The 27,170-nt window shown below is 36.7% G+C and overlaps 1 protein-coding gene across 1 annotated transcript in view; it reads right to left on the bottom strand.

Moving 5' to 3' along the window:
- Window positions 1–21,240, bottom strand: part of LOC140236173 (CD151 antigen-like) — a 33,114-nt gene extending 11,874 nt beyond the window's left edge. The window contains exons 1-3 of the mRNA XM_072316139.1: window positions 21,015–21,240; window positions 19,669–19,866; window positions 3,771–3,845 (exon numbers count right to left, since the gene is read on the bottom strand). Coding sequence (XP_072172240.1) covers window positions 3,771–3,845; window positions 19,669–19,866; window positions 21,015–21,080 — 339 coding nt within the window. The 5' untranslated portion in view covers window positions 21,081–21,240. The remainder of the gene's footprint in view (window positions 1–3,770; window positions 3,846–19,668; window positions 19,867–21,014) is intronic.
- Window positions 21,241–27,170: the final 5,930 nt, after the last annotated feature.

The following is a 27,170-nucleotide window of genomic DNA, read 5'->3' on the forward strand; positions in this document are numbered from 1 at the left end:
TCCATTTCATTTTCTTCATTCCAATTTCTCTCTTCTATTAACCCGTTGAGGATGAGTTCCGAGTAAGTACCTATGGGAAATGCATGTTGTAGCAATATCAGCCCTGAGTCCACAACTGGTTAACCCTTCATGTGCTTAACTCCATAGCAATGAACACACCATTAAAAATCTCTGGCATGGACAGAGTTTAACAACACTCTCTCTATCCTTGTTTCACCCTCATTCTCTCTCTCTCTCTCTCCCTCCCTCTCTCTCTCTCTCTCCTCTCCTCATATTTTCACATTTTACATCTTTTCCAATCTTCAATGTTTTTCATAAATTACATTTTCTTTGCCTCTCTGAACACAACACTCACTAAATCTGACATCCAAGCACATTCTGTGTTGCATGTTGTTTATCTTTGTCATAATTATGTTTGTATGTTCTTATTCATCTTCATCATATATTTGTATATTCTTGTTTATCTTCATATGTTTGTATATTCTTGTTTAACTTCGTCATATGTTTGTATGTTCTTGTTTACCTTCTTCACATGTTTGTATGTTCTTGTTTATCTTCATCACATGTTTGTACGTTCTGTGTTATCTTCTTCATTATGTTTTTATGTTTCTTTTTAACTTTGTCATATATTTGTATGTTCCTGTTTATCTTTGTCATATGTTTGTATGTTCTTGTTTATCTTCTTCATATGTCTGTATGTTCTTGTTTATCTTTGTCATGCTTGTATGTTCTTGTTTATCTTCTTCATATGTTTGTATATTCTTGTTTATCTTCGTCATATGTTTGTATGTTCTTGTTCATCTTTGTCATATGTTTGTACATTCTTGTTTATCTTCTTCAAATGCTTGTATGTTCTTGTTTATCTTCGTCATATGTTTGTATGTTCTGTTTATATCTATTAATCCTTCTGATTCTTTGCATACATGCCACTTGTTGCTCTACTCACTCAGGAGTAAACATTACAATATGTAAATGAATAAATGGAAGAGCCACCACATTAACCTCAGAATGTCTTTAACATGAAAACTGAGAAAACTACCCAGGCGATATGATGAAAAAATGGAGAAATTTGACATTGCTTTCTAACTGAAAGTCTAGTATTCTATGTACTTCCTTAGATGGCCGTTTACCAGTAAATATGTTACATTATATCTTTTCCTCTTCATTGTGAGACACTTCAATTTTCACAGTTGACAATGAAATGCAGTAATTCCTTGGATTATCACCTTCTCTGTCTTTTTTTTTCTCCATGCCATCTTAATTTCTGTATTTCTTACCTAAGTTCTCCCTCTCCCTCATTTCACCTGTCTCTTTCCATCTCTATCATATCTTTACATATCATTGGCCCTCTATTGGTGTGTGAGTGACATTATTTACATCATGTGCTGAGGGGTGTTTAACACTTCAGTCTCAATGCTTCATGGTCAAAATGAGATGTAGTCAGATCATAACTCCTCCTTCTCTTCTGTCCACCCATCTTCTTTACTGCTCATGTTTCCACTGTAGTTGTGATTTCTTTCTCTCCCTATCTATCGATCTATCTTTATAACTATTAATTAATTAATAAATTAATTAATTTATTTATTCATTTATCTATCTATCTATCTATCTATCTATCTATCTATCTATAAATCTATCTATCTATCTATATATCTCTCTAAATATCTATATATCTATCTATCATCTACCTATCTATCTAAATGTCCATCTATATACATGTATCTTTATCTCTATCTCTCTATATGTTTCTATCACCTGGTCCTTTGATGAATGTGTTAATGTGTGTGAGATTATATGATATGTACATTTTGTTTTATAACATTACTTTTGTGACAATTCTAGCTCTTTACAGTTAAGATGTATTAACACCATCTACTTTCTAACTCTTCTTTTTGTTCCATCCACTATCATCTCTTCTGCTTATTTCATTCTCTTTCTCCATGTCTTTCTCCCTCTCTTGTTCATTCTTTTTTGTCATTTGTCAGGCTCCATCTTCCATTTCATCTTTCTCTCGTTCCCTGGAAGCTGTTCTCCAATCCTCATCAAAGTCATCATCCATAATGGATGGCGACCCGCACTGTGCGCATGAGGGAATTCACGACGTAATTACGCGCTAAATCGGGTAATTACCATCAAGAAGTATCAACATGGTTCGGGTTGCCTGAATAACCAGCCCGTCTGTGGACCCTAAATCCACTGAGATGTTTTTCTATATATTTCTGATTTGTCTCTGGCCGTGGAAAATGTTTGAAGCACTCTGGAAGAAATGGCTGTTAGCCGCATTATTACTTGTGTGAGCAAAGTTGGAAATTGCCATCAACAAGACCTGTTAAGCTTTTTTTTCCCCTTCTTTTTTGGGGGTAAGCATCATTTCACTTTGTAGTCCTCAAAAGTCATACAGCAATGAGTACATTCCTAGCATAGTACAAAGGTAGGGAATCCCATTTGCATGCCTTAAATGAAGAGTTGTATAAATACAGTGGTATGTTGAAGAGAGTATCATTTTAGAAACTCCCATAAAGTATTGAAAGTGGAAGGTAACATTTAGTACATTTTTTTGACCGTTAGATTTTGAATTGAATTGTTTTCGGGGCTCACCGTAAATTGCAGTACATTACTAGGCTACCTTTGCAGACCCATGCACTGCATGTGTGTCCATCATGTATATTTTGTGAAGAAAGTTCATCAAAACTTACAAACATTTCTTATACATTCTTGCCACACACTCTATATGTTATTACATCAGCTCTTATACTTTTAGATTTGTGTTTATAGATTTAAAAAAAAATACAGAAGACTGCAACAAAAAAGGCTTAAGTGTGGCTGACATACAGAACTACTGAGTAGTTGAGTTTTGTGCATTATTCAAATTGTAGATACCTGTTGACTTCCAAATTTCTCAGCAGTGGCCTAAACAAGTCCCCTGAGGTTCATATTTAATGTTTTGCCGCATTTTGGGAGGTCTGTAAAAGGTATCCCCTACCTTTAAAGGGGGAATTCTTTTTATTTCAACAAACAATTGCTAGAAAGTTTAACATTTAACTTGAATGTACGAGTTGACATATCACATTTATTATACATGTAACATAAGAATACTAGCTCATATTCAAAGTTTTTATGCATAAATAATACTGCTGTCACTTTTTTTTTTCATCCAGTACATATATCATCAATATGAATGGATTAAAAAGCTGTTACTTTCAAATCTTAAATGAATCATAATGCTTAATCAGACAAATGAACAAAAAACAACAACCAAATCAACAGTGCCTTCGATAGCAATGGTAACATGACAGCCTTCCAACAACAATATGACTCCCTTTAATATTATACAAAGTCATATGGAGGATATAGTAAAAGGATACATGAATAAAGGAATCTAACTCTGCACCCATCCAAGTGAATGAAATGAACAGTTTGTTCGCAAAAACCGATAAGTCCATATTTGCCGAATGGAGATATTTGCGATTAAAGGTTAAGAAAAATAAAGAGAATAATAAGACAATTTTTGCTTCTTTTCACCATAACTTCAAAAATGTACCTTTAAATGAAGTGAACAATATATCATTTAAAAGGTATTATTTTGTACTTTATGACAGAGACTGTAATTCAAAATCCTAAAAAATGGACTTATCGGTTTTTGCGAACAAACTCTTCAAATGTTTACAAGGACTATTTCCACTGCAACATATCCATTGTTTTTATTTCTTAATGCCATCCCATGGTTTTGTGACAATCATGCCATGGCATCTTACAAAGAGTTAACTTACCTCTGTCCTAAATGCAACCAGTAGTGATGTAGCTACCACTTCCACCAACAGAAGTAACAACACTATGACGAAATACTGGGCAGATAAAGGAAACACAAAATGAAGGACGCAAAATTAATCAATGGGCCATGCAGAGGTAGACACATGATAAAGTAAGGTGGAAGAACAGATTTGCCAAATTTTTATTCAATTCATTGAATAGAAAGATTAACAATGATATTGCACCTTGCATAGAAAGATAAAAATTGTGCTTTTTCATACACTTAGTTAATAACATAACTATCTGGCCAATCAGGTGTCAGAAAAAACATAATTCAGAAGAACAGAAAATCTGGCAAGTGAATTAATACATTTCTCAGTGAACCTTAGACAGCTTCCTGAATGAAGCTACATCAACATATATTTCCAGTGATGTAAATCATCATTAACATAATGTTGTTAGCTTTGTTTTTCCATGTATATAGAGTACTGGACAGATTTGTATGTGTGTGTCTTTTTACTCCCAGCACATAACTTGCAATTCTACTTCTAACCCTTCAGTTTCAAGAGTTATCTACACTGACCACTACTCACGGAAGAAAGCAATAGACTTTACACTTCGCATGAGCTCAAATAAATTGAGCATGCCTTTCACTAGATTAAAGGGTGTGTACAGTTCTGGTCGAGGTGAGGATTTAGCGTTTTACATTCTGCGAGATATTCAGAAACCATTCTATGAGATGTCAAAGAGCATGCAATTGTAAGGGTTATCAAAAGTCTATTTGATGAAAATCGGTTTTGAAATGGCAGAGATATAAAAAAAACAAGGTAAAATAAAGAGATCTTATTAATAAAAGGCATGGCCTGTCGCCTTTTATTATTATCAGTGCTTTTTTTTTGTGGATATCTCAGCCATTTGAAAACCAATTTTCATCAAATAAACGTTGAATCCTTCTTGAAATTACATGCTCTTCCGTATTTCATAAGAGGTTTCTCATTATCTCACTTAGGAATGTTCAAAACATGAATCCCCACCTCAACCAGTACTGTACAGTCCCTTTAACTTACAAACAACATAGATATATAAAAAGGAATGATATAAAGTAGGCAAAACAACAACATATTTCTCAACCATACTCCACATAACCAGCAAAAAAGAAAGAAAGAAAAGAAAATGGAAAAAAAAAAAACATGGCTGCTGATGATTCAAGTGTTCACACGTTAAAGGCACAATTTACCATTTGCAGGAGAAACAAAAACCCAGCATTAGTGCTGTAAAATACTTCTAAAATATGAGTTAGGGATAGAAACAACCATTGAAAAAATTTTGAATCGGTATAATCGATGCTAAGTATTGTTAAATACACAAAATAATACACAAAATATGAACAATGGTTATGATAAAAATGTTTCCAGACTAAACCGTCTACAGTTACAGTTTATTGAGAAAAATACTGATATCTCCATATATCTTAGGTTTTATTGCAAAAACGTCATATAGTAGGATGTTTTGTGATACAACAGACCTACACATATGCATCAAATGTGATATCTTGAACACTTAAAAAAAAAAAATCACAGCTCCCAAAGGTAAACAGGACCTTTAAGTACCTGCAAAAACATTTCACGTTGCAGTCCGTGGTATTGCTACTTCAGAAAGACTGGAGTGGTGTTTGATATTTTCTTCTTTTCAAGAAACATAAGTATATCTGATACACATACTTCATATGCTTGTTATGAACCCTGCCAAACTGAGATAAACCAGAATTGATTATGCGCTGTAGTATCAGTCAAAACCATGGAGGGCCATAACCCTTTAGTGACTGGAAATTCAATCACATAAAGTTTCCACACGTTTTGGACATAAAACTGCAGTGATTCGTGTTTTCGTTTTACTGATCTCCTGCCCTGTGTCATCACTATGACAGAGACAAGATACATGAGGAGACTACTATTTGCAAATTCTATCTCTCTCTCCAAGAAACAAAACAAAACAAAACAAATGAAACAAAAATGCTAGTTACTCATTGATGACTTTTGTACATATGAGTGAATTGTAAACCAAGTGAGGGTGTGCAACAAATGTGGAAAAAAAAAAAACCAAAACAAAGCTAGAAAAGTACTTTCTTTTTGTCAGCTGTCCCTGTTTTTTGTCAAATTTTTATCTGTTCATAAAAACAGACTTCATGATCGTAAATAATTTCAGACTGACTTCCGTCAGTCTGTGAGCAATATATAACTTTCTTAAAGTCTGTGTGAGCCACTGGTGTTGTATAGTGTAGATTGCATCATCAGAGAAAAAAAAAAGATCTGCAGTTCAATTTTACTTGCCACATGAAGTACTGCAGGAGCTGGCAGAAAATGAATTTAAATTCCACATTGTCCCCCATCTTTCCAACTGAAATTTCAAATCTTATTTAATACAATCATTAAAAAAGCTTCTCTAAGCTAGTCAACCATACTGCAAACTGGGTCTCAATAACATAGAGTGGACGGACTTTACTCTAAGCAGGCGATGAGATAACCTGAAGTCCTACAATTTCTCCCAGACCGACATAGATGAGTGGACATTATCATCCCAGAGTGCATAGGCCTACTGTTCTACAATTCCAAACTTTCTCAAGTTGAAATCTGTATACATCAAGAGCTTTAAATAGGGATAGTATGGTTATGGTTGAGATGCGGCTTCAGGTTTCAAATTGTTTTGTGAGATAATGAGAAACCTTTCAAAGAATATGAAAGAGCATACAAATCAAAGAGGAATTCAAAGTGTATTTGATGAAAATCGGTTTTGAAATAGCTGAGATATCCAAAAACAAAGAGGTCCTCGTAAAAGGTGGGGCCAATCTTTCATTAGGATCACTTTGTTACACTTCGATGTGTTTTTTTTTTTTTTTTTACATAACTACTCAGCCATTTCAAAACCAATTTTCAACAAATACTCTTTGAATTCCTCTTTGAACTGTATGATCTTTAATATTTCATAAGTAATTTCTAATTACCTTGCAAAAAGTTAATATTTGAATCCCCCATTTCAACTAAAAATATACCATACCTTTAATTTCTATGTGCTAATCATAAAACAGGAGCTTGTAATCTGAATTATAGTGGTTACTGTGCGATAGTCAGGTTGATTGTGAGGGCACTGTGTCTCAAAGCCTCATATCGAAATGTCTTGTTGTACGTCATACAACTACGGAATATTTGTCGCATCTGAAAGCAGACCTAGTTAAACGCACGGCAAGAGGAATGCAACAAGTACTTCCCTATGGCCCTCATATGGTCTCTGTAATGACAATGTTTAGTCCACTTAAACTGAAATGGTGCTTCAAGATTGATTTATGCAACATCTTCAAATGTCATGTCACAAGGGCTTACCTGTACCAGCCATGACTGTGCTCCCCCTCTTTATTTTTTGTTAAAATGTGGGGGGGGGGGGGGGGGCATGGCCCCCCTTTAATTTTATAAAGGCTCCTCCCCTTTACGGAATTCATGGATCCGCCCCTGAAACCCTGCTCTGCTCCAAATTGCTCATACGATGTAAAGCTGCCAGCATAGAAACCATTCTTACTGTTTACCCTTTACTGCACAACATCCTAATGTGGGTCTGAGCAGGAGGGCTATTCTTCGAATTTCCATGGAAATACTTGCACGTACAACTAGGCTGGATGAACATTAATCATCATTTACAACTCGCTTCCTTCTGGACAACTTCCTATGAAGGGTATGTGGCATAGCTTGTAACTTTGTAGAAACACAAGTAGTAAACACCCCTCCCACCGACCCCCTTCACTTTGCAATGTCTGTATTAAAGGACAAGTTCACCTTCATAAACATAAGGATTGAGAGAATGCAGCAATATTAGTAGAACACATCAGTGAAAGCTTGAGGAAAATTAGACAATCGATGCAAAAGTTATGAATTTTTAAAATTTTTGTTTTGGAACCGCTGGATGAGGAGACTACTTAAAGGCTTGTGATGTCATATGAGTACAACAGTATCAAGAAAATGTAAAGGAAATTCAACATATTTTCACTTTTTTCGCATAACAAAAGAGCACTTGACTTGCCTCTTTCTAAAGACAATGGGAATAATATTACCCATAACATATGTCAGTAACGAGTCAAGGGAATGTGTACTTTTTTTCAAAAGATGAAATTTTGTGAAATTCTCTTTATATTTTCCCTATATTGTTGTACGCATGTGACATCATACACTGCACAAAAACTTCAAAAATTCATAACTTTTGTCCGATTTTCCTCAAACTTTCAATGATATGTTCTACTAATATTGCTACATTCTCTCAATCCTTATGTTAATGAAGGTGAACTTGTCCTTTAATAGATACAATTGATTGACATCCACTAGGGATATTCTTGGTATATTTGGATATTGAAACAAAAATACACATAAATACATTCAAGCACAAACAAAGGCATCACTCAAACTGAAACTGAAAGATATTGATACACAATGTAACTCATCATCACAATACTGTATACGCCAAATATTTCATGAGGTTTTTATTTCCGCGATTTCAGGAGTCGGGTGCTATTCGCGAAATTAAAGACAAGCGAAAATATTGACTCTGATCGCGTGTACATTTCTCCATTCAGTACATGACTCCACGATCGCAAATTTAACCACTTGGGAAACTGTTGGGAATTCCCGATTCACAAAAATTTAGACTTGAGAAATATATGGCGTATACAGTAAATACATTAAATTGACATTTACAACTTAAGCAAAGGACTATTAGCATGTGTGATTTCTGTATGATTATCTAGCCTAATGCAGTGTTCATCGATATTATCAATAGCTAGACATTAAATACTTGATACACATGGTTGAAGCTCAAATTCAGAGCAATCACAGAAATAGTTGTAGATGAGTCTCAGACACTTTGCCCTGCCTGAATCCTGTGAAGTAATCAAAACGAGCTACGCTAATCCAACGGGATATGAGGGATTTCCTGTAAAATCTGATTAAAAACTGGAACTCTTCAGTATTTTCTCGACTATACTTGAAATACTCTCTTGGAATAGGCTGCCCATTATCGAAACAGTCTAAATGCATATTTATTTTTGCATCAAATCGCATTTATTCTTTTAAATCGAATATCACTGATTGTAAATAAATTCCTGTTTTGATTTAGCATACTATGAAATGTTCTTGTCTTGGTAACATCCACTGTCAAATTGCATTCAGAAGGTTATACAAATAGTACAGCTCTTTCGACTCTTGTGCAAAGTTGGTGGAAAATTTGTTGCATGAAAGGACTGATTCAATTGATATTGAAAAATGAAGTTTACATGGCATCTTAAACAATCAATTTATCAGAGACAATAACTACATTCATATTTGTTCTATTATGTCCCTTGTGTACTACGACAAAATATGATAAATTTGATCCAAGATTCATCCCATACTTTCCTTCTTCATCAATATGTAATGACTTTTGATAACTTGGGAACACATATCATTTCTTTTATCACACAATAGCCGGGTTCACACGTACAAAATAGCGGGATGACGATCGCGATGCACATCCCGAGTTTTATTGCGAGTGTCCACACGTACCAAATTAGCGGGATAGCGATCGCGATCGGTATCCCGCTAATTTGGCGAGCGTCCACATGTACCGAATTATCCCGCTAATTGCCGATAGAGGCATCAGCAAAGCCTGCAAACTGGGTCACACAGCGCCCTTCTCTATCACTGCCTGCACGCACTTACCTTTGTCCATTGTCTTTTAATCGTCAGTGGTGTGTTTCGCGCGCTGTTGTTGTTGTGCTCCAAAGAGGTGAAGGACCTCTTCGCAGAGGCCTCGCTGTAGTGATGTGCGCATTGCATGATGGGATATAAAAGTTCGAGATTCTAATCCCGACCGTTCACACGTACCAGCGCGGGGCCAATTACCCCGCTAATTGACGAACCAGCGCAAGATTTCTTGGGATTAGCATCGCAATGCTTATCCCACTAATTTTCGGGTTTTTTCTGTCCACACATGCAAAAAACTCGGGATGAGCATCGCGATGCAAATCTCGAGATTTGTATCCCGCTAATTGGTGTACGTGTGAACCCGGCTTATGTCTGCGATAAGAGATTGAAGACATGGTCTTATGACATGAATTCAAATCATTCATTACGGTTTGGTTGGTAAAACGTACAAGAGTTCAAAGAATGTTATACCATTCACTGTCTAAACCCTGTAGTTTGATACAAAGCTTACATTAGTTCAAGATGTGCTTCTACCAACAACATTATCTCCAAATAAACTCTTGTTTGTTTTAATGTCTCGCTTTTGTTTGCATTTTCTCGGCAAGTAGGGGGGCAAATGTGGTTGAGATGAGTGTCCTGATTCTAAGAAAACACATGAAAAATCCTGCAACTTTCTTTGAATTTCATGTCTGCGTATAAGGTGAAATTCCTACAGTTGTAACTCATGACAGTCAACATGCACTTGTGTGGTCTTTCACTTTCATTCCCCACTACAGTCCTTGACATTCTAACCTGGAAGGAAATAACACATTTCAGTTTGTTTAGATTGCTGTAACGGGATCTTCCTTCTTTGGATTTACACTAGTTCTTCCTGGTACATGTAGATCAAATTACTTTGAACACATACTTTTGACTGTGACTCAATTCCCCAAATGTCAATTGACATCCTGAAACATACAATATACTATGCTACAACAAGTCTCATCTGCTCTAACAGCAAGGGAGTCAAAGGAGTGAAATATCACCTGTTTGGAAACTGAGAACTTTCATCTGACTCTTGTATGACATCTTCAAGGCACAGCGGAAATATGGAAATGGAAATGTGTCATGTGACATGACTGAAATGGTGTTTGGTTCCAAAAGCAAATACCCTGGACATTTTGTGGTCGAGTGGATGGTCACTGACGTTTGAGTCCAAGGTTAAAGCCCTGCTACATTGCTTGCATCTTTGTGCAAGACAATTCATCCTATCTACTTATTTTTTTGTAAATTCTGTTAGTCGAAGGATCTTTGCATAAAGTTTGAACGCGCAACCTTGCCATCGTAGATCTTCAGAGAGTGACCATACTGTAAGGATGTCTCGTACAGAATGGCCTGACTTCTTAGCTGAGTTGTTGACTTTTTTTTTTTTTCAATGAGCTTCCCTTACCATTACCGGTATATGTCTTTACTAGGAATAACCTACAGCTGTACACAAAATAAGATGATAACATCAATGCTTCAGGAGATATTACATAACATACCAACAATAAATTACATTTTGCGAGATATTTAGAAACAGCTCTACGAAATGTTTATGAGCATATGATTCTAAGGAAATTGAAAGTTTGTTTGATGAAAACCAGTCTTGAAATAACTGATATATCCAAAAACAAGGCGCTGTATAGGGTCTAAGCTGTTATTTTCGCGAGGGTTTAATTTTTGCAAATTTCGCGAATCACAGTTGAATCGCAAATTTAACAACACAGGAAAATATCTTCATGCGCCCCGTTAACAGTGCATTAACGTAAGCACTGGCGTCGATTCGCGAAAACAACATCTCGCAAAAATGTCTATGGCCTCGTCATTCACGAAAATGTCAGTACGCGAAAATAACAGCGTATACAGTAACACAAAGTGATCCTAATCCTATTGCATTTTTATTAAGATCACTTTGTTTGACATGTGATGCTCTTTCATATTTCATAAAAAATTTTTCATTATCTAAAAAAACACACAAACAAAACAAGTTGGAAACCTGCTGTTCTATCTCAACAAAAACTGTACCATTCCTTTAATACTGCACTGATGTAATACAATCTTCTTACATTGCCACATCATATCTGACTAGAAGAGGTAGTTAGTGGCCAGGACAGGGCATGTCTTGTCTGACAGTGCAATGCACGTGAGCAACCTGATTGGTTGATAGGACCCCTGGTGGGAGGCGTGGCCCCATTATGATGTCATTCCAGGTGAGGAACCATAATCTCTCTACCACCCTATAAAGTCACATGGATTAGCTGTACCCACTCATCCCTCAACAATTCAACAACCCTTTGTAGCAGTAATACCTTGTGGTAGTATCAGCCATGGATGCCTGTTCCTTTTTTCATCAAGTTCAGAATAATAGTTACAGTCTTTAATAGTTTGTTTTTTAATTACCAAATTGAGAGATAGTAGGGTCTCATTTGATTGCCTGACAAAACATAGGTTTGAATTTGTTGTTGATCTCAGGTGATCCACATGTAATGTAAGTCCCTGTATGCCATATGTTCCATGAGTGTAATATTTCACTGATTGCGAATTGCACAACAATATTGCTAGTGATTGAATTTGTGATCGAGAACCATGCTGGCAGAAGAGAAACAAGCATTATCAATTTTTATAGAGAAATTTAGGGTTTCTCCTTTTGAGACAATATACTAATGGTACACTTCAAGTTCAAGTTCTTCTGACCTGTATGACTTGTATGACAGGAGGCAATATTTTTTTGTGTTACTAATTTTGCAAACATTTTGTGTTATTAATTTTGCAAACATTTGAATAGTTGACGCCAAAAATTTGCAAAACTAAAGCATAGAAGTTTGATTTTAGAAAAAAAAATACATTTTTCACATCAGTAACACATTTTAATCCTTTGGATGAAGGGGAAAAATATATATATACATGGTAAAAAGTACAATGGTTGTCAGCTCTGCAGTAAGAGTATAGAGGCTGGAGGTGAGGCTAAGTTCAGCTGCCATTACCCATGTTAACTTGAGGACCCCTTAGGAGTAATACTTAGTCCTGCTGTGAAATGCTTACAAATTGGCTTGAACATCACCGAATGTATGTACAGAGAGTCTTTACCCAGGGGATTATGACACTCTCAATTTCTTATTAACCTCTTCAGCACCATTATGTTTTACCACCCATGACATCCTATACAGTAATAGTTGCTTGTGGTAATGAGAGACCTAGAGCTATGCTGGGGGGTACACGGACACCTGGATCAGAATTCTAATCAATGCAGACGAGGAGAACGTGGCACCCTTGTCCTCTCGTTTCCGAGGGCTCTGATTACCGTATGAGTGACAGCTGACGACGGTTGCCAGGCAACCCATAGAGTTCTCTGATCATTGTACCTTTAGCGTCTGATGTCAAGCTAATCTTCCCTTAATACCACTCACAAGCATCTCTTGAGGTGCAGGCACTGTACAATGCAAGGAGCGCTACGTCTGAGAGGGACCTTCAAGTTGGCTTTTGATGTGCAGACAATAAGGGAAATCACAGTTTCCGAAATTAGTTTCTATCCATCCCGACTGACGAGGGCATCTGTAAAAGGCTTTCAGAACTCCTTTTTGTTTCTATGCCTCACTTCATATCAATGGATACAATGTAAACTTCAGTCTCTCTCTCTTTTTCTCTCTGCTCTAATGACATGTGAAATATAACCTGAAATTCATCTTTACGTACCGTACCACAATGACTGTAGCTACATTACGAAAATCTTAGGTACCGTGCGACTTGACAATGAATCAACAAATTATTTTATACCACAAGTACATGGGGTTGATATGACCCTTATTCTTCCTAATGAACATGTCACGCTACTGATTATTTTCCCCCTTTGGGTATAAGCAACATGAAATGAGTAAAGGCAACATGAGTCGGGTAGCTTTTGTGCAGTTTCCTTCAGTAATCATGACTAATGGTTTAAAGGGATAATATAGTTTTGATTGAGATGGGGGATTCTGGTTTTAATTTTTTGTGAGATAATCAGAAACCACTTTTATGGAATATTAAAGAGAGCATGCAATTCTAAGAGAAATTAAAATTCATCAGATGAAAATTGGTTCTGAAATGGCTGAGAAATCCCCCCCCAAAAAAAAAACACCCAACAACAACAAAAACAAAGTAAAACAGTGGTCCTAATAAAAAGGTGGGTCCCGCCTTTAATAATAATAAGGTCTCTTTGTTTCTGGATATGGATATCTCAGCCATTTCAAAAGTGATTTTCATCAAATAAACTTTAAATTCCTCTTAGAATTGTAGCTCTTTCACATTTCATCTAAGCGATCTCTAAATATCTTGCAAACAAAGTAAGAAGCCAGAATCTCTATCTCCAACAAAACTATACTATACCTTTATGTGGGGGTTCAGCAACCTTTTTCATCAGCAATGGAAAATTTCCATTCAATTCCTATATATCACATATTTCATTTCAATTTCATTCCCCAATTTTCACACTTAACAAAACTAACGAGATCACAATAATAACAATTTTAAAACTTGTGTTAGTACTCTCTATGCAATATTAACAAAGTTCACTTACCATCAACGCATCAAAGGTTTCAGGATTGTACCCTTTAAAAATACTGTTGGGCTCTCAAAATAGAAAATAGCTCTCTTTGAAAAATAAATCAATGGTCATAACGTCACATAAAAAAAACACTGTCTCATTAAAGAGTTATTATTAGAAAAAGGGTATTAAGCTCTCTTTACATGATTGGAGTTAAATCTGATCTAAAATAAAACCTCTCTTAATGCGTACTTCCTTCTGCTCTGTAAATTTGAAAGTAAAGAGTGTGCAACATTAGAATTTCTATACATGTACCATTAACTTAAAGGGATACTATGGTTGTTTGATTGAATTGGTCTTCATCCACTGGCACTGTGGTACATTTGTAAACCACGACAAGTGCACACCTACTAGAATAGCCATCAGTGAATATGTGAATTAAAGTGTACGCTCAACGGTAACAGTCGACTCCAATTGAGTGTCATTCTTCAGCTCCATGTATGCTGGGTTACTGGGATTTTTATGAGCCAAGTACAATAATACACAATTGAGATGTATATAAAATGCTCAGGACCCATCCTAGTAGTGAAAACTTCACATCAGGTTTGGGCAGTCAGAAACTAACAGTAAATTATTTGTTGTTCCCCGCAAGCTTTGCACATGTGTGAAATCCCATGTCCTATTAGGTGAGGACAAACAAATGAAATAATGTGCATACATGACACAGAGGACCGACTTTCTTTAAGTATGTAAAGGGATGGTACAGTATTGGTGGAGATGAGAATTGGGCTTTAACTTTTTGCAAGATACCAAGAAAACACTTATGATATAGTACAGAACACACAATTTTAAGAGGAATTCAAAGTTTATTTGTCTGGATGAAAATCGGGTTTGGAATGACTGAAACATCCAAAAGCAAAGTAAAACAAAGCGATCGTAACGAAGTGTGGGTCCCACACTTTATTAGAATCACTCTTTTTTGATATCTCAGCCACTTCAAAACCAATTTTCATCAAATAAATATTGAATTCCTCATAGAATTACATGCTCTTTCATATTTCAAAAGAGGTTTCTCGTTATCTCATCAAATAATGTTAGAAACCTAAAATTGGGTCTCAACCAAAACTATATGATCCCTTTAAAGGGATCGTATAGTTTTGGTTGAGACCTGACTTCAGGTTTCTAACATTTTTTGGTGAGATAATGAGAAACCTTTTATGAAATATGAAAGAGCATGTAATCCTAAGAGGAATTCAACATTCATTTGGCAAAAATTGGTTTTGAAATGGCTGAGATATCCAAAACAGAGCTTTGCTAATAAAAGGTGGGACCCACCTTTTATTATGACCGCTTTGTTTCACTTTGTTTTTGGATGTCTTGGCCATTCCAAAAACGATTTTCATTTACTAAACTTTGAATTCCTCTTAAGAATGGTATGCTCGGTACCATTTTATAAGTGGTTTCTCGGTATCTTGCAAAAAGTCAAAAGCCCAATCCTCATCTCCACCAATATTATACCATCTCTTTAAAGTGCAAATTCATATCCATGTTCCACTAGGTGGCTTCTACAAATAGATTTGTACTTAATCAGATGCAGGGAAAGGTAGAGGTTTCATCAAAAGGGGACCTTAAATCAGAAAGTTGTGGAATATCAGTTTCTACATGCTTTCATAAAACAGTCATAATCTTATTATACTGGATGGCAATGAATGGGATACCAGGGAATACTGCATGAGCTAGAACCAATATTGCATGACTCAAAGATCAGTGCAATATTGCCCTAATGACTGCAATATTCCTTGGTATTCCATGAATTAAAGAAAAGAAAATTTGAATTTCCACAAGTTCTCATTCTATCCCTATATGTAGAAATTTGCCATTCTGTTAGTCTCAGTTACTCTATAAAAGTCAACCTGGATGTTGTAAGGAATTGCGGTTTAAAGGATTTTTCCCTGTAGTTGCTAATTTTGTTTCTTTGCTCACATCAACTAATCCCTATCCCCACCCCAAACAAAAATAGGAAAAACATGCACACACAAAAACCTCATTTCTCTGTTTCCCTTGTGCCCCATTACTGACAATATTGCTAATAGCATGTAACATTCAGAGAGGGCTTCCAATCCACTGGGCCTCTCATACCCCTTTCAGATTGCTTCATATCCCTTTCATACTACTGTAAAAATGAATATTTTCGAGGTATTTTCGGGTAAGATGAGTTTCGCGTGTTTTTGATTCCACGGAATCAATAACTACTGGAACGTATGGTATACAAAAATATTCGCAAAAAATACAAAAATACAAAAATATTCGTTTTGAGAATCACAGCTGTCACGCGATGAGAGCTACTTTGTACAAAGAACATCACTACTGTAAGTGTGGAAACCTACATGGTATAGAAATTTTCCGTGCATTTCGCGCAACCAGAGACTGGTGCGAAAATAAAGCATGCTAATAATTTTGCTTGTCATAAGTACACCTAAGTAAAGTCTTGATTCTGTGGAATTAAAAACACACGAAACTCATCTTACTCAGCAGAGCATGAAAAATTACTTGTGCAAAAATATCCACTATTAAAGTATGGTAATAAATGGTTTATTTCAATGCTAACCCTCTTGCCCAGTATCATGGCAAATCCAGTCACTAACAGATTTTAACTTTTATAAGCATTTAAAATTCATGTTACCTTTGACCTTTTCCATATAGCTTCATATTGATACAATATCAGTGATTTGGCAGCATGGCATGTATACCCACGCAGCTCAGACTTTTTCAAACTTGGGTTGATTCAGAAGGGGAGCTTTAAAGGTAGGGAATCCCATTTGCATGCCTCAAATGAAGAGTTGTATAAATACAGTGGTATGTTGAAGAGAGTATCATTTTAGAAACTCCCATAAAGTATTGAAAGTGGAAGGTAACATTTAGTACATTTTTATTGACCGTTAGATTTTGAATTGAATTTTTTTCGGGGCTCACTGTAAATTCCAGTACATTACTAGGCTACCTTTGCAGACCCATGCACTGCATGTGTGTCCATCATGTATATTTTGTGAAGAAAGTTCATCAAAACTTACAAACATTTCTATATACATTCTTGCCACACACTCTATATGTTATTACATCAGCTCTTATACTTTTAGATTTTTAGTGTTTATAGATAAAAAATACAGAAGACTGCAACAAAAAGGCGTAAGTGTGGCTGACACACAGAACTACTGAGTAGTTGAGTTTTGTGCATTATTCAAATTGCAGATAACTGCTGACTTCCAAATTTCTAAGCAGTGGCCTAAACAAGTCCCCTGAGGTTCATATTTCATGTTTTGCTGCATTTTGGGAGTTCTGTAAAAGGTATCCCCTACCTTTAAATGGGATGTGAGCTCTGACTGCAGAAGTTCATCGCATGCACCTGTTATCACCTGATAAGGCTTGGCTGGTGTGAAATGGGCATGAAGTTGACTATGAAGATGGGACATATTGTGCCTCTGGCTTGACAAGCCAACAGACACAATGCTACACTCTGTTTCCAGTGCCACTGACCTTTAACCCCGTGACCTCTGGAGGGGGGCCCCCAAAGACTCGTTACCCTGATAAGGTCAACTGCATTTTATGAGCACAAGGGGTCATGGGTCAGAGCACTTGACCCGGCAAAGAAAGAGAGCCTATGCCACACATAATGATCTCCCTTCCAGGTTTCTCCCCAAACCAGATTGATGTACCAACTTTTCCATCCCTGGAGAAAACATACAAATAGCTACATTTATATTTATTAACCTTTTCAGCCGTTTATAATTATTCTGATACAGCTTTAAAGAAACAGAACTTTTTGAAAGAAAAAAAAAATGTACACATTTCCTTGCTTTCACAATACATATGAATGATGTAATCATGCACCATTTACCATAGTTATGTTTATATTGTGCCTCTGCTAATAAGGTAAAACAATGTTGTTGTTTTTTTTTCTCATACATGAAATATGTACTTACCTACTATGCATACATATTTCTTTGCTAAACATTCTTTTTCTCTCTCTCTCTCACCATTTCAGAGCTCAAATAAACTCTTATCCATTTCCAATACTCATTCTAATGAAACTACGTCCTGTGAAATAACAAGTTCTCAATAAAAACAAAACATCCTTTAATATCTGCCTCTGATTATAAAGAGAGAGTGAGACAGGAGAGAATGTACAAAAGAGTCAGAAAAAAAATAGACAGCACGGGAAAAAGAAAACAGTTTCAGAAATTCTGTGAGGATCACCTCTTCTGACAAGTAGTTCATGGATTGGGTCAAATACTCAGCAGCTTGTAATCTCTAACACCCCAGAGTGATAACATATTCCATTAAGGAGAGTAAGTATCACTGATACAGGGTAAATCGTGACCCAGCTATGTTAACTCCTCTTCGTTGATTTTGTTTTACTTTATTCTATTATATTCTATTCTAATCTCATGGTATTCTATTCTGCCCTATCTTATCATATTTTAGCCTATCCTATCATGTTTTATTCTATTTTATTTCACTGAATTCTATTTTGCACTATCTTACCCTATTTTGCCCTAGCCTATCCTATCATGTTCTATTCTATTTGATTTAATTCATTTCAATTAAATTTTGTTTTATTCTATTCGATTCTACTCCATTCTATTCGATTCTATTCTATTCTATTCTATTCTATTTGATTTAATTCATTTCAATTAAATTTTGTTTTATTCTATTCGATTCTACTCCATTCGATTCGATTCTATTCTATTCTATTCTATTCTATTCTATTCTATTCTATTCTATTCTATTCTATTCTATTCTATTCCATTCCATTCCATTCCATTCCATTCCATTCCATTCCATTCCATTCCATTCCATTCCATTCCATTCCATTCCATTCCATTCTATTCTATTCCATTCTATTCTATCCCATACAATTTCTGCATTTTTCAAAGAATAATAACAGATAAAGGAGAAAGCATGACATCATTAAGCATGATTCAAAGAACTTGGACTGAGTGCACTTCATGACATTATGTTCTTTCTCATACTGTAAAAGTGGAAATTTTCGCGGTGTTGAAATTTTCGCGCATTTCGTGCAACCAGAAACTAGCGCGAAAATAAAAGCACGCAAATATTTTTGCCTGCCATATGTTCCAGTAGTTGCGGTCTTGATTCCGCGGAATCAAAAACATGTGAAACTCTCCTTACCCCGCTGAGTGTGAAAAATTAGTCACGAGAAAATATCCACTTTTACAGTATGACAATTTGACTGCTCAACCTTTGATAAGTTAATTACTGACCTAGTAATCATTGAATGTCAGTCGTGAAAAGAGAAACTTACAAAGCAATAGGTAAAAAGTTTTGAATTTTCATTACCTTTCACTTACACGTAGTTAGTTGCCTTCTATCTTATTTACGGCTTGTCAACCAATTTATGAACCCTGACAAGTTCAGCATGTTTTGAGCTGGTAAATGTTGTTTTTGGACTAAAATTATCCAATGCACTGAGACAAAACAAATTTTGTCTTGGTTATCAAGGAGAAATTAAATTTACCATGTTTCCTTTCATTTCTTTCAGATAAAAGACACACACACACACAAAACAAAACAAAACAAAATCTGCAAATCAGGGTTAAACCATTGAAGAGAAGAGGGATGTTTAATGATCAGACTTACCAGCCACACCATCCATTTGTGTTCATGGCATGCCCCAAAACAGCCAATGAAACCGAGGAGGGTGACAAAGCCCCCTATACCGATCATGGAATAACCCATGATTTTGAAGAGGGGGTCCTCGAAGAGGTTGAGGAATTCCAGTGTCCCCCTGTCTACACTGACCCATATTCCTATGCCCAGCACTGCTACACCAGTCAGCTGAAAAGGGAAAATAGACAGAAAGAAGAAGATGCACATAAGCACATGAATAACACATGAATGCACACATGAACAAATGCATGGTCTGAAACTTGCAATCAGGATACAATTGCATTATGGTTCTTAGGAAACAGTAGTTAAGGACTTCCAGACCATGGTACACTTCACACTACTTTTTTTAACAGTCCATGGACTATATTCAAGCCATGGAATTAATTTTAACTACTCTATCTTTGGGAATTTGGGCCTAAATGTGTTTTGTTTTATCTACTCCTTGGACTTGGCAAATGGGGATGGAGAAGAAGGATTTGAAGGACTAATCTGGAAGGCTCACTAGTCACTTGCTATGCTAGGAGAGCACTACTTACATTGATCCTATAAATAAAATTGAACATTCACTGATTGTACTCCTTATTATAAATTACATGTGGAAGTCCAAAACATGGCCAGATACAGAGGGCAGTACCCCCCATCCAAAATAATAAGAACCAACTTTTGAAACCTTTTTTTTTTCTAAACACCTGGATATCAGATTTTTAACAGTAAATGAGACAATCAAGCAACAATTACAACTTAAAACTGATGAGGCCATTAAGTTTGTTTTTTGTTTCAACATTTCTATTGAAGAAAATATCCCTCATATTCCATCCAAACAATATACAACATCAATGTAATTCTGCTATCAAAATGCAAATGCTCCCTTTCAAATGTGGAAGAAAGAATATCCCCTCAACATCCTCCACCAATTCAATCACTGTGCTCCCTCACTTGGATGTTCCCAAGAATATTCAACTTAGTTTTGTCCTCCCTTGGGGGGAGGGGGGAAATCCTGTTCATGGCCATGTTTATATTATGACACTTTCAGAGGTAATAACATCTAATTGCACTTAAATACAGAAATATACAAACAAATCTGCCAAAGATATAGCACCAAGGGGGTGGGGCAGGGGAGTGTGGTAGAGGCATCTAGAGAAAACAGAATACCAAGAAGAAATGAATACACTTCACCACCAAAATGATGAAATGCCATGACAACTGAACAAGACAGAGGAGGTATGGTATAGTGTATATTAACATTCAGTCTCATACTTGTATCACAAAAATTCATGCTGCCAAAGTAAAATAAAATAAAAATTCCATCAACTTACCCAAAATACAAAATTTACAACAAAGAGCACAATCTTGGCAAACGTTCCACACGGCGTTGTCGACATGATGTCTTTGGTATACTCCTGCTTGCAGTCACAAATTCAAATGAAGGCCTCTGATTGGTCGGATCAAGTGACGACACTCTCCTGATTGGTCAGTGACACTTCAAGCTCCTTCCAATCCGTTAATCTCTTGGGATAATCCTGACAGGATGTCAGAAGATCAAAAATTCCATCAAATTTGATTTATCAAAAAAAAAATCATACGAAAAAAAAAAGAAAATAGATGAAAAAGACTGGACTAACAGCCTGTCATTATTCAGTGACAATTTCCACAGTTGTTTTCCTGCCCGGAGACAAAGGTTTCTTTTCAATGACAGAAAACATTCCTGTTTCAGCTGCTTGTGCAATAGTGCATGGGCCAGCCTCTCATACAAGTCTTGTTCTGATTGGTCAAAGATTCCCACTGTCCAGTATGAGCCTCTTGTTCTCATTGGTGGATTCACAGTCACATGACATTCATGGTAAGTAGCAACTGCCAAGAGAATCAGCTGCTAGTCTTTCCTTCAGCCTGCAGTGGTACAACTTATGCAAGGCTACAGCGATGAAGTCTTGGATGCACTGTTGTTTGGTTGGGTCAGGGCTCGCTGTCAAGAACATCCAAATCTTGCCTGATTGGTTGGATCCATGGAGTGAGGGACTCTCATTGGTCAATTAATCCAGTCATCAGTCCGTCAAATTTCTGCTTTCTGCTATGAATGCATCAGCTTGTATCTGTGGATTTGTCAAAAGAGCAAAAATGCCAAAATTTAGACAGAATGAAGTACAAAAGAGAAACACAAGTACACCCCTACCCCCTTCTTTGACCAACCCTCGATATGCAAATTTTGTTGAGATAGAAGGACTGGCGTTGGCCCACTGCCTGGAGAAATTTAGCCACATCTTGATAAGAAGGTGCGGTCAGTTTTCAATCAGAGGACTCATCAAGCCTAGCTAGAGATGCTCCGGTCTGATTAAGTGTCATTGATACATCAAACAATCATTGCCAGTGACTTGATTTCTTCTCCCCACAAATGGGTATTCTTTCGATTAACCCTTTAGCACTTAAATGTTGGTTGAAATGTCAACTGCTACTCATTGAATAAAGCAGCAGATTTCACACAGGTTCGCATGGGTTAAGTAAATGATTTGTGTGTATCTGGAGAATAAATGGCAGAGAAGGGTGATACAGGGATATGAATCAGAAGAACCCCCCCCCCCAAAAAAAAAACACAAAAAACAAACAAACAAAAACCCAAAACAACGACAACAACAACAACACCCCTGACATGTACACACACAAACACATGCATAAATCTGGGGGTCTGGGGGCAGTTAAAGTGATTTTTATAACATAAAGGGGATAAATGGCTTTTCAATACTTGAATGACGTCTTGAGGATGTAAACAGATACTGTATACTATATTATGCACTTTTTTCTTTGTAATCCATTAAATCCTACTTGTTCTGGCACTTTTAAAGCAGATAGATGCAGCACAAGATATATAACACATACAAATTTGTATATTGCATGTGTCAGTAGGTTTATTATCTACTGCTGATGTGAATGTAATTGTTAGGATAAGAAAAAGATGTTTGTGTGTGTGTGTGTGTTTGGGGGGGGGGGTTGTTGATGATTATAATCTGATTTGCAAAAGGGAAAAAAACCTAGGAGTAAGGAGGTCTGGGGAAGAGAGAATGTAAAATACCAAAACTGCTTACAGTACATGAAATTGAGAGAACATGTCATCAAAATATCTATGATTTACTCACAGTTTGTTGCACATTGATTAACCTGTTCAATATCAGATGTGGTATCATAACCCCACCAGTAACAGATGTCTTTCACCTGTTCAGCCAACATCTAGTGCAAACTTAATGGGGGTCATTCATACTGACTGATAAAATATCGATAAGAAACTAACAGCATATCAGTGACAGCTGCTATTAAAGTAACTGCACCAAAAGCCTCCAAAGCCTCCAAAGCCATTGTTGGGAAACACTATGCCCTGAAGAACTTTGCTTGACATTATAACTTTGCCAGATATTTTCATTTGCCATTTGAAGTAACAACCCCAATCACAGAGGATTTTTGAACACTTTTGTCACTGAACTCAGACCCAGTATCTGGCTAACCATCTGCAACAGAACCACTAAGTGGGAATTGCACATTCAGAACTGGCTGGCCAAGTTGTTGTGCACTTATCAATGTGTACAGCCAAGACAAATATTCTGTGCAATATAATGCCTAGCACTTTCCTGGCAGTACGCATGGAAAAGCTCAAAGATCATGCATATTATTTTCAAGTTACCACTTTTTACCAGTGAAAATGAGCTCCCTTGTAAACCACACACACACACACAAAAAAAAAACCAACAACAACAACTAACCAGTAAAACTTCCATTGGTTAAAGTACAGCATCACATCATACACACCTTGAAATCGCAATTTGAATGTCTTCTCGGTCAAATTACAGAAACCTGTTTGAGACCTTTACTACATACAATGGTCTGTGAAGTACCTATACTGCTTTAAAAATGCCAAACATGGACCTTGAAAGGCAGAAAATAAAGAATACTCTCGGGAGACTGGAAGAGAGGCTAATTAACCCCAGACAGACAAAAGATGGCAACCATCCCAGCTTAGACAGTTAGACAGAAACAGTTGCCAATCGATGAGAACCAAACAAATCAACATCGGCTGCGAACCTAACCTATGACTTTAAACAAGGGTCTGGCGCTATGCACGATAGAGACATTACCAGCCAGTGACCTCATGAACCGAAATATTGTCCACGTAAGAAGCAGCCGGGAGGAGAGTGGCGTTCGGGAGTTACGAAGGGAACTCTGGTGGCGGGATTTATATACCAAGGACCCCCCTGCCTCAACGCATTCTTTGGATACTTCCTCACTGGCTTCACAGCGGCTGGCTACAGCGCTATCACTGGCCGCCGGGCTTTCATCGTCCATTTTCATTCTGAAATTGATATCTCGATGTCTAATTACCCCGCTGGGTGCAACGACTGCGTCATCTGCGGGATGTGCTCCTTAAAGGTAAACATCAGGTATCAGAAATAGAAACTGTTCCGTCGCCATTTCAAACAAGACGAGAAAAGCTCACTCTACACCACCTTATCTCAACAGCCTGTCTGTTTCTCCTGAGCTAGGTGGATGTTTCCAACAGATGAACAGAAAACATTTATGCCTTGGATATCACTCAGGGAAAAAGCATGGTATACAATCTTTAACTGAATCAATTCGTCCACCCTTTTCTAATCTTACCAAAAATACACTTATAATTTCATGACTATCCAAAGAAAGGAAAATTCCACATTTGTAAAACTTATCTAAAATTGTGTGGAACTGACTGCTTCCCTCATTGTAATACACCTTGACATTACATGAATCCTCTGCATTTAAGGAGGTTTTCAAATGAATGAGTATGAAAGTTTGATATAGATTCTGAGACAAGTCCTTTTCAAACTCTTAACCCATTGAGGACGAGTCCCGAGTATAGGCCTACTCGGGCAAGTGTCTATGGGAAATGCGTGTTGTAGCAAAGTCAGTCCGTCCTCAATGGGTTAACATTCTTTTCTGAGTCCCAATCACATCTTCTCATGTGTTGGCACATGGTATTGGAGAAACACCCGCTCCTTGGAAAAAATTGTGATGATGGTGACTCTGCCAAGAAGGTTCTCTTCAAATTAGGGATGCAACCTTTACAAAAGGCCTCCTCCTGACAATTTGTCAAAGATTTGAGAGGTTTGCAATAATGCTTCAACTTTAAACAGCAGTAATTGCACCATTATGGCAGAAAACTTGCTGCGGACACGAAATCGTGGACCAGATTTATTTGGTTTCTGTTCCCACCTAGGCAGAGTGCTGTCACTTTAAGATGTAAATAAATAAATACAAAAAGAGAAATGGCTCCCAGAGCTTAAAGGAACTGAGCAGGCATTAGCAATGAAAGTAAGTTCAAACAGGCGATGCTTAATGTCACACCTTTCTTGCACTGATTCCATTTGCGATTAGATTATACTTTTTACTAGTTAAAAATAGTTGTAAGCTGCAAATGTACTGAAGACCATTTTGCAAAATTAGTGTAGGGCAATCCATCATTTCACAATGAGAAACTTGAAAAAGATAGAACAACACTTCTACAGTTTAGTAACATTTTTTTTTTTTTTTTTTTGGGGGGGGGGAAATTTAGATAACTCATGGATTTTACATGTTGTCCTTCAAATGATATTTGTCATATAATGTAGATAGGTACGTGTGATTCTAGTGACTGAAGTAATGTGTCATGAAGTGCTGTGAGCATGATGATTCGGTGAAAAGGTGCCATGTAGGAGGCAACCAGTCTTATCATCATTATTATTAAGGAGGGGAAAAATGTAAAGGTGTCATTGAAATTAGACAAATGATTTAAAAAAAAAAATCATGGGAAACATATGTACATGAAACTGATTAATATCCAAATCAAACATAAAGCATGTGATGTCATCACATCAAAAGTCTGCAATTGATCTAAAAACTCTAATAGCTAAAAACACATATACAATGTATGAATAATCAATCATATCCTTCCAATTAAATCTATTCTGGCAGATTAAAGATTCAGCATTTATTATGTTTGTTTGTTTGTTTGTTTGTTTGTTTGTTTGTTTGTTTGTTTGTTTTTTGAATCACTGTGATATTTTTAAGGCCGGGGGAATGAAAGATCAGACAAATCTGTATTGTGAAGTTTGCACACAGAAAACTTTTATTAAAGAGTTGGTCATGTTCTGAAGAATTAACACGATATGGAAAGTGCAGATGAAAATGCAAATGAACTACAGATAGGGAAGCAGGTTAAAGTTGACTTCATTGCCAAACCTAGGATTGAATATCTGGGAGAAGTGGAGGGCTGTTATTCACCACTCCACTGCAGACTGGTAGGACAGATTGAGTTCTGTCTTTGTTTATACTGTGTTTACACTCCTGTGTTTATCAGCGCCTCCGGCCCCTGTGGTCTTCATCAGATGGGAGTAGCTGTAATCACACAGGCGTGAAGGCTGGAGAGATACCAAGGGGGCGTAGCCCGTCTAGAGTAGGGGGAAAAGGGTGTACCCCCTGGCAGGAATGTGGGGTAATGTTTTGCCCCTCCCCCCCACCAGCCAGAACGTTTTCAAGTAAACCAAAACCACTGTTCCATGAAAAGTTCATCTTTTGGCTCACTGTAACATTAAAGAGCAATTCCATTCTGTTTCATTTAATTTGGTTATGGGAGTTTTATTTTCAATTAAAACAAAGAAAACAGTGTAAGTTGCCTTTCAATTGTAAGAGAGTATGAAAGATATGGAATCTATTGCTTTCCAAAAAAAAAAAAAATGATATTGGTAACAATAACATTGCAAGTGGAGCAGGTAATGATATTACTGAAGTATGTCTTTCCCATTACTTACATCAAAAGCAGTAGAAGATTAGTTTTGGCAATGACTTTGCAACTACAGCAAACTTTCCTTCAAAAAAGTCAACAGCATAATAATCTGATGCCAAAGATTCTATTTTCATTTCATTCAACAATATGCAATTTAAAAATCAAGCACCTGAATCTGTGAAGGGGGATTGTATTCACCTTTAATGTGCATTATTTCTTTTTCTGTGAAAGATCTCAATGGGTTGTGAAAACACCAAATGTTGACATTCTTCTACCTTCTAACATGACTCAGAGAAGTCCTGGGCTGAGAGTGATCTTTGGATTTTCCTCGAAAAGAGCACAGAGTTTCTTTTCATCTTCTGGCAAGACTTAGAATGTCTCCTTGCAATAACAACCCATACCATGGTATCCACCACAGCACAGTGTAACCAACACTATGGGGTTTTCTGCACCAACTGGTACTCAAAGCACAGAAAGGGTTAAACTTCCATTTGATGAAGACATGCATACAGTATGCCCCCAAAAATCAAATCAGTTTTTCGCATTGGTAACTCTCAATGTGATTAAACTGTCTAAATACTACTCCAGGGTCTTAAAATATAACATCTTAGCTCTATTTTACAGAAAACCCCCTTCAATTTGGTTAAGTAGTCACAGAGAAATGTGAATTGTTGTAAAGCATGTCATGGGTCAGATT

This window comes from Diadema setosum, chromosome 12 (genome assembly GCF_964275005.1).
Source record: "Diadema setosum chromosome 12, eeDiaSeto1, whole genome shotgun sequence".
Classification (NCBI taxonomy): domain Eukaryota; kingdom Metazoa; phylum Echinodermata; class Echinoidea; order Diadematoida; family Diadematidae; genus Diadema; species Diadema setosum.